We start from the raw sequence: 8,830 nt of genomic DNA on the forward strand, positions 1-8,830 counted from the left end.
CACTTGAGCCACAGCGCCACTTCTGGCTTTTTTCTTTTTGCTTATGTGGTGCTGAGAAATTGAACCCAGGGCCTCATGCATGCAAGGCAAGCGCTTTACCACTGAGCTACCTTCCCAGCCCCGGGCTGGTGTTTCTGACAGTTACAGGCTGTCAAGTTTAGAAGTGACCTTACACTTTATCTTATCCCCTTCTGATGCCCAAATTAGCTTTGTAATAGTCCTGCCAAATGGTCTTACCTCCTGTCACACATGACCCAGGGTCAGAAAAATTACCATGTTTCAAAACAGAGATATTTTGGCAGAACATTCTAACAGTAAATTAACCCATTCCATCCCAATCTCTCCACAGTCCCTTGCTCTAATAATTCATCTGTTTGTCCATTCACCTTTCAAACATTTACCAAAAATCCTGGCTACACAGGAAAAACATCCCTGCCAGCCCCAACCTCTAATCTACCTCAGGTTAGTCTTTTCAGGTTATGAACTGTTCCTTTCTACATGTTACAGAGAAAAGCAGCAATAGATAGGGTATTGATTTCTGATCTATTTATTTTTCATAGTTTCTATTCTGTCCAAGTCATATTCTATCCAAGCTCCTCACCCACCAGCAGCTCAGGACCCAGGGAGTGTGAGTGTGGGGTGAAGAGTAAGAGGGTGTATGAGTGGTAGGTTGGGTGGGATGTGAAGCTGGGTGGTGTGTGATGGGTGGAGGTGGGGGTGGGGGTTGTAAGTGGCATGATTGTCAGTGAGTGGAGGAGTCGGGAGCTGCAAGTAGAGGGGTAGAAAGGAACCATGATTCTTGTGGTGGTTGTACCCTCTACTGAACACTGGAAATTCACTGATACGACTTGCTCCTAAAGTTTTTCTTTGGTTTAATGTAGTGGAACAAAACCAAGACTGCTTGAAATAAAATGAAAGGAAGTGAATGAATGAGTCAACAAATAAAGAAGTCAATAGGGCTTTCTGGAAGAATTTAAATGGCTTATTTTACAGGGACAAAGGAATTAGGTGTTTTATGTTTTCGCAGGAATAGAAAAGGTGAGGTGACTAGAATGATCCCTTGCATGCCTGATGGCAGTAATATGGCTCTGTTTTAAATCAACTTGCCCACATTCTATGTGCTATGAAAATATAATTTGTTAATAGTAAAAATACCATGAGCTTGTAGAACATGAGGCTTTTAGAAAACTTGACTTGTAATTTAAAATGTCTAGCCTTTGATCAAATCCACTCTCCTCTGAAAATCTCAACCTTGTAAGTAACACTTTCTAAATGGCAGAAAAAATAACACTCATAAAATAATGACAGAGCAAGTTGACATCTAAGTTCCTCCATGAGTAGTCATAGGCTATTCAGTACAAGTCCTATGACAATAGAAAACCTAAGGGATGGGCAGGGTTGGGAAGGATTGGGGAGAAGGGATGCATTGTACTCACAAACTGATATATTCAGTAATAAGCCCTGTGTACAACTACCTAAAGGTAATAAAAATATAGTTTGTGGGTTTTTTTTATCAAAGAACGGTGGCTTAGTGGTAGAGTACTTGCCTAGCATGCATGAAGCCCTGGGTTTGATTCCTCAGTACCATATAAACAGAAAAATCTGGAAGTGGAGCTATGGCTAAAGGGTAGAGTGCTAGCCTTGAGCAAAAGAAGCTCAGGGACAGTCTGCTGGTCCTGAGTTCAAGCAGCAGGACTGACAAATAAAACAACAACAACAAAAAACAGTCCTTCCTGGATCTCTTCCCATAGCCACTCCATAATGAGCAGCTATTCATATAAACCATCCTCGAAGAGCTAAAGAAATCGGGTGAGTGACAATGGAATGTCTGCTTTTGTATGAGGCAATGAAAACATGCATTGCAGAAGGCAAGAACATCAGTAATCTGTGACACTTCTCCCCTAAACCCAAACAGCCCAGTCTGGACAGATGTCACAGATAACTTCCTGCTTGAAGAATTAAGAATTAAGTCCACACTTGTCATTGTGAAATCCACCTCTGGGCAGAGTCCTATGATCCTTACCACCAAGCCAAGACCAGCAAACTGAGCGCCTGGACTATGCTGACCAGCAACAAAGAGATTGCCTCCATCTAATTTTCTGCCTCTGGGGAGAGCAGGGAGCAGAACATGAAAGGCAGCACAGGGCAATGCGTTGGAGCTCAGTGGCAAGTAAATGAAGCACCTAGTAAATTACTAACTGAAGCCCCGATTCCTTTTCCGGATCTTTCGAACAGTATTTTTAAACCAGTTTCAGCTTCAGGCAGAGCCTCTGAGACAGATGTCCATTTCAGTTCTAGCCTTAGAAAGGGCCTGAGGTACACTGCCCTGGTGTTGAGACTCCAAGGCCCCCGAGGCTCTGAGACTCAGATACCACTCAGCCTTAACCTCAGCCTTGGAGCGTGAGAGAATGTTCCACTACTCATCCCATAGCCTTGAGCATCTTAGTGATTGCCAGGCCAGTGCTGTAGACAGGGCTCTAGAACTGCCCCAATACTAGGTAGAAATCTCTGTCCCAGTGGGACAGAACTGTGGCTGGCTAGCATCACTGCTAACTACATCCTGGGTCTTAAGCACCCCCAAAACTATACCAACGCTTGTGACTGGAAATTTGGGTGTGACTCAGCTTGGCATTAGCCTGGGTAACCAAGAGACTCCCTTCACCAATACTTTATCAGTAAGATGTCATGGGAGACACTGATGAGAATAGATAGGATAGTAAGCATTTTCAGTAAGGATTTTTCCCTGAAACTCAGTGTCAGGCAGGTCTTCAAAGTCTCACTCTCAGGCCTATCTGGGCAGAAGTGAGTCTGGAACATCTCCAGTGTCAAGAGAAGACAGGTGCTTAGATGGCCCCATTGTATGCAACTTCTATTTTAACTAGCATCACCTGTGATTGGTTGAAGTCATCATGGACCAGGAGTCCATCTTAAAAGCAGACAGCCTAGAGCAGCAGGTTTCAAACGCAGGTTTGAAATCTCATCTCCTGAAAAGAAATAGATGCCTGAAGAATAAGCATTGGGAAAGAAAGACTTCATTCAGTAGAAGAAATGGGAGCTATGCTTGCAAATCAATTACCTTCTTAAACTCAGGGAGTTCAGGAGCCATGGGTATAGGGTAAGAACAATGATCTTTTCTGGGTTTTGGCAAAGACCTTCCAGGAACCTGAGAGCCCCATCTTTTTTGTTCCCTCTTTGGTCTGGTGTTTTTTGTGTTTTGTTTCTAAATCATGACAGCTATTAAGTCCTTAGGTACAATTAGCCTTAAAGAAACAAGAGAGAGATTAGGCAAGTCTAGTCAAGTTAGGCTTGTATTATATTTCTAGACAATGTGTTTTTTAAATGACTGACATGTTCACATGCAAAGCTGAGCAGAAATCTATCCCAAAGGCTAAAGAAATGAAAGAATCAGGTCCAATATGAAGCAGTTCTCCAACTCCAGTCCTCCACTAGACAGTCGCAGGTCTGGCTGAAGAGTCACGGCTTTCAGCAAAAGTAGCTTTTAGGTGTTTGAGAAGTAACAGGCCACTGTTACTATCTCAACCCACACTTCAGAGGTGATAGATAGATGATAGATAGATAGATAGATAGATAGATAGATAGATAGATAGATAGATAGATAGATAGATAGATAGATAGAAAAGCCATAGAGGAGCAAGTTAATATAGAGAATTATTTAGATTTTTCACTTTATAACAAATCAATGGAGATTTTGCCAAGAAACAGAATCCTACAGTGTCTGAGCCATAGGCCGGAAAGAAAGAAGCTTGTAGGAACAGACTACTCTTTTTAGGTACTCTCCTATTTCTTTCTGAACAATAAACCAGCAAGAGTATTTGGGACAAGCCAGGGCTTGGATTGTCCTCTAGAGTGGAAAAAGTGATAACACACCAATAGCAGATTCCTTGCAAACCCAGTCAGGGGAATCATCTAGTGTTGAAATTGTCAAAGGAAATAAAGAGCAAAGAAAGCAAACAGCCTGCTTAGAATTTTGGGGAAGCCAGGCAAAGATTAGGAAGAGTGGAATAAATATCTGATCCTTCAATAGCCAGGTACTATCACCTGCCAGTCAGTATCTAGTATTTTCATGACTCACCTACTTCTCAATGAGGTGAATTAGCATGGTGGAACCCTTAGTTTTAAGGAAACTCAATGAACGTGAAGAAAACCCAGAGAAATATTTCCATTCACAAATAGATAAATGGACCAAAGAGATAAATCCAATTTTTAAAAAATCCAGCCAAAATTCTTGAGCTGGGTAACACAGAATTTTCAAATTTAAATGTTGATGGAAGGCATTAATCGCAGGATAGATGCAACGTAAGAAAAAAAGTATGAGTTCAAATATTGGCCATTCAAAAGTGTACTAGGAGTGAAAGAAAAAAAGGGAAGCTTGTTAAATGAACTTTGGGATGGCCCTGAAAGTAAATATTTGAGTTGGAGTCAAAATAGGACTTCGTAATGTCAAAGAAGTGAAAGTTTATCCAAATAGATTATAATTAAAGATTTCCAAACCCCACAGATGGGCATAAATATCCAAGGGCAGAGAGATCAAATGTCATCAATTGAATTATTTCAAGGTCATCGAGTCCAAGCCTTCTGAGAGTCAAGCTATCATGGATTAAAGATAAGGATAAGATTCTCATGGAGAAAAGAGAAAAGCAATCTATGCAGAAGTGACCCAGTTTTACTGACAGTATACTTCTTATCAAAACCGCCATGAAAGAAGGGCATGAGAAGGTCACAGTGCTGAAAGAAAAAACTTGTCAAGCAAGAATAATGCACTTAGCGAAACTGTCCTTTAGAAAGGAATGAGGGCAAAAACATTTCCCAGACCAAAATAAATACAAAATAAAAGTCTGAGAGAACATATTTCCATGAGAATTGTCCTATAATAAATATTAAAGAGAGTTCTTCAAACTTGAAGAAAGAAATGGGCATCAGGAAGAAGAAACATGAGAAAATGGGAAGGTATAAAACTCACTGGAAGAGCAATTATACCAAGCCAGATGCCAAAGGCTCACACCTGTAATCTTACCCTCTCAGGAGGCTAAGACCTGAGGATTGAGGTTCAAAAGCAGCCTAGGCAGGAAAGTCTATGAATCTCTACCTCCAGTTAACTAGCAAAAAGACAGAAGCTGGAAATGGAGCTGTGGATCAAATAGTAGAGGCCTAGATTTGAGTGTTAAAGCTCAGCAACAGTGCTGAGGCCCTGAGCTACGACTCTCTGTCTCTGTCTGTCTCTCTGTCTCTCTGTCTCTCTCTCTCACACACACACACGTGAATAATTTGTTGGTACAAATCCAGGATACTTTCATATCATGAAAGTTTTAATATGTTTTCATAGTTTTAATATGAAAACTACTATTAAAATAACTAATAATATCAATAATGATAATTAATAATTAAACAATTACATTAATATGGTAAGAAATAGCCAATATAGGCACATGTTAATGGAATATCACTAATTCAAAAGGTGGCTTCTCTTTGATTTTAGAGATTATTTCTTTTGCTGAACAAAAGCTTTAATTTGATGCAATCTCATTTTCCAATAATTCTCATTTTCTGAGCAGTTAGGGGTTCTGTTCGGAAAAGCATTATCAGTGTCTATATCTTCATGGTTTTATACTATTTGTCTAGGGCTATTTAAAGTATTTTTTATAAAAAATTTTAAAATTGTTATCATAAAGGCAATATACAGAGGTGTTACAGTTATATAAATCAGACAAAGAGTACATTTCTTTTTGGACAATGTCACCCCTTCCCTCACTCCCAGTTTTCCCCTCCTACCTTCCCCCCAAGTTGTATAGTTCATTTTCAACATGGTGTCTAGTGGGTATAATGTTGCGTTTATTCACCCTTTGTCCCTTCATTTCTGTTCCCATCCCCTTTACCCACCCAAAGACAGATAGAGGAACAAACAAGACAAAAAGAAAACAAAAACAGCAACAAAGGAAAAAAACTCGTATTTTCATTTCCTGGAAATTCAAAGTTTTTGATCTTATATTAAAATCTCTGATCCATCTTAATTTTTTACAGGATAGGATATAAGTGTCTAGTTTTAGTTTTCTACATGTTTTCTTCTGTTGAAACTATCACTTCTTCAATGTGGGTTTTTGAGGTTTTGGTCCAAAAACAGATGCTTTTCTAAATGCCTAGCTATTCAGGAGGCTGAGATCACAGTTCAAAGTTAGCCCAGGCAGGAGTCTTGGAGACTCTTCTCTCTTTAATTAACCACCAAAAAGCCACATGTAGAGCTGTGGCTAAAGTGGTAGAGTGCTAGCCTTGAGCAAAAAAAGCTCAGGGGCAATGCCCAGGAATTGAGTTAAAGCCCCAGAACTGGCACCAAAAAAAAAAATAAAATTAAAAAGCAGATGGTTGCAGCTATGTGGTACCACACAATGGGAGAAAATCTTTTTCAGTTAATTATAATACATTTAGCTTCAGAATATATGCAAAGCTCCAAAAATTAAATGCCAAAAGAGTAAATAATTTAACAAACAAGTGGGCAAATGAATAGTTTTCCACAGAAGTACAAATCTAGTAGACTCATGAAGAAATGTTCAGAATCTTTAGCCATTAAGGAAATGTAAACCTAAACTACACTGAGATTACATTTCACCCCAGTCAGAATGGCCATGTTCAAGAAAACAGTCACAAATGATGATAAGGATGTAGGAAAGAAAGACCTTTATATATTGTTGATGAGAATGATAATTAGCACAGCTGCTATGGAAATAAGTATGGTGTTTCCTCAGGACACAAAAATAATAGAAAGAAAACATAGAATACTTGCCTTTCTAAATCTGACTTTCTGAATTGCTTTACAAATGAGTTCCAGTTCCTCCCATTTTCCTGCAAATGCAATCATTTCATTTTACATTATGGCTATATTCAATTGGGTATATATACCATATTTTTCTTTTCCATCCAGGAGGCTAATTCCATACCTTGGCTGTACAGATATTGTTGTTGTATGCTGACTCTTCATTTACTTTGGGTACACATCTGTGGTATAGCTAGATCAGATGGTTTTCTGTTTATAGTTGTTGGGTTTTTTTTTCTTTTTTGAGGATCTTCTGTACTATCTTCCAAAGTGGCTAAACCTAGTTTAAATTTCCAACAGTGTACGACTTTGTCAGCATTTACTTTTGCTTTTTAGACAATAACCATTCTAACTCATGGTTTTGGTATGTATTTCCCTGATGGCTAAACATGTTAGGAATCTTTGGTAATATATTTTTGACAACTTGTGTTTTCTTAGATCTGTAACTATTTAGTGACTGTGCTGTGTTTCTGAAGGTAACTTTTTAGATTTCCCCTGTATTCTAGATATTAATGCTGTCAGATGAAGAGATAGCAAAATGTTTCTTCCATTCTGTATATATGTACATATATTCATTTATATATACATATATGTATATATTTATTTACTCTGGTATATATTTATACACATATACACCAGAGTAAATAAATAAACATATATATAACTACATATTTTATATAAATAAATATATATACATATATACATACACATGCACTATGGAACCAGGGTAATGGTTATATAATCATCATATACATACATACATACATACATACATACATACATACAAACAAACAAACAAACATACATACAATACATATAGTGCTGGTTCTGGGGCTTAAACTCAGGACCTGGGAGCTGTCCTTGAGCTTTTGTGCTCAAGACTACTGCTCTACCACTTGAGCCATAGCTTTTTGGTAGTTAATTGGAGGTTAGAGTCTCACCATCTTTCCTGCCCAGCCTGGCTTGGAATGGTGATTCTCAGATCTCAGCCTCTTGAATAGCAAGGATCACAGGTGTGAGCTGCTGGCACCTAGCTCTGTAGTAAACTTTGGCATCAGATACTGTGATTACTATAGCATTTCTCCTTTTGATCAGGATTGCTTTGGGTCTTTTGTGCTTCCAAAATTTTTTTGGTTCTGTCAGGAATATCTTGGGATTTTGGTGATGAGTTCATTGAAAAACCTTTGCAAATAGAGCATTTTTAAAACAATATTAATTTTCCCAACCATGCAAATGAGAAGTCTTTCCCCTCTAGAATCTTAAATTTCTTTCTTGAGTGTATTAGAATTTTCATTGTGCTTTGTTTTTTGCCTCCTTGGTTAGATTTATTCCTATGTATTTTTTTGTGGCTATCATGAGTGGAATTGCATTCCCGACTTCTTTCTGAGCAAGTTCATTGTTGGTGATAGCAAAGTTGCTCTTTTTTTGTAAATTGATTTTCTTATTGTGTTACCTGGCTGAATTTGCTTATCAGCTCCATGAGTCTTATGGTGGAGTCTTTAGAGTTTTTGAAACATAGAACCACATAATCTACATACAGGAATAATTTAACTTTCACAACACACACACACACACACACACACACACACACACACAACCACAGGTCCTGGTTGCTGTAGTGCATCCATTTCTGGCATATTTTCCCACTTTCTGGAGGAAGGGAGTAGAGAGTTAGAAAATATTATGGAGTCCTAACCACCATGTTTAAAAGAGGGCAAAGATAGGAAATGTGCCACATTGGTGGTCTGAGACTTAGTTTTCAGCTTAATCCCATGAGTAGTCTCTGTCTACCACACAGCTTGCAGTCTTAAAGTGAAAGCAACCTGTGTCTCCTAGCATGATACTAGTTTCCTGCTGCATTCTACTATCAGCAGCTGTAGTTATCACAAGGAAGACTCCTTGTGGGTCAGTGGATGCATATTTGATGCAGATGCACAGAGTTTGGAAAACGTAGGTACCGTTGAGTCCCAAAGTAGTAATTTCAGACTCTTGTTTCTTTGACAT

The 8,830-nt window shown here is 38.6% G+C and overlaps 1 protein-coding gene across 1 annotated transcript in view; it reads right to left on the reverse strand.

Annotated features, from left to right (window-relative positions):
- The window catches only part of LOC105994407 (carboxylesterase 1D-like), a 71,374-nt gene extending 62,544 nt beyond the window's left edge, over positions 1-8,830 (reverse strand). The window contains exon 1 of the mRNA XM_013027889.1: positions 8,785-8,830. Within this exon, the coding sequence (XP_012883343.1) occupies positions 8,785-8,830 (46 nt within the window). The remainder of the gene's footprint in view (positions 1-8,784) is intronic.

This window comes from Dipodomys ordii, unplaced genomic scaffold (genome assembly GCF_000151885.1).
Source record: "Dipodomys ordii isolate 6190 unplaced genomic scaffold, Dord_2.0 Scaffold106, whole genome shotgun sequence".
Taxonomy (NCBI): domain Eukaryota; kingdom Metazoa; phylum Chordata; class Mammalia; order Rodentia; family Heteromyidae; genus Dipodomys; species Dipodomys ordii.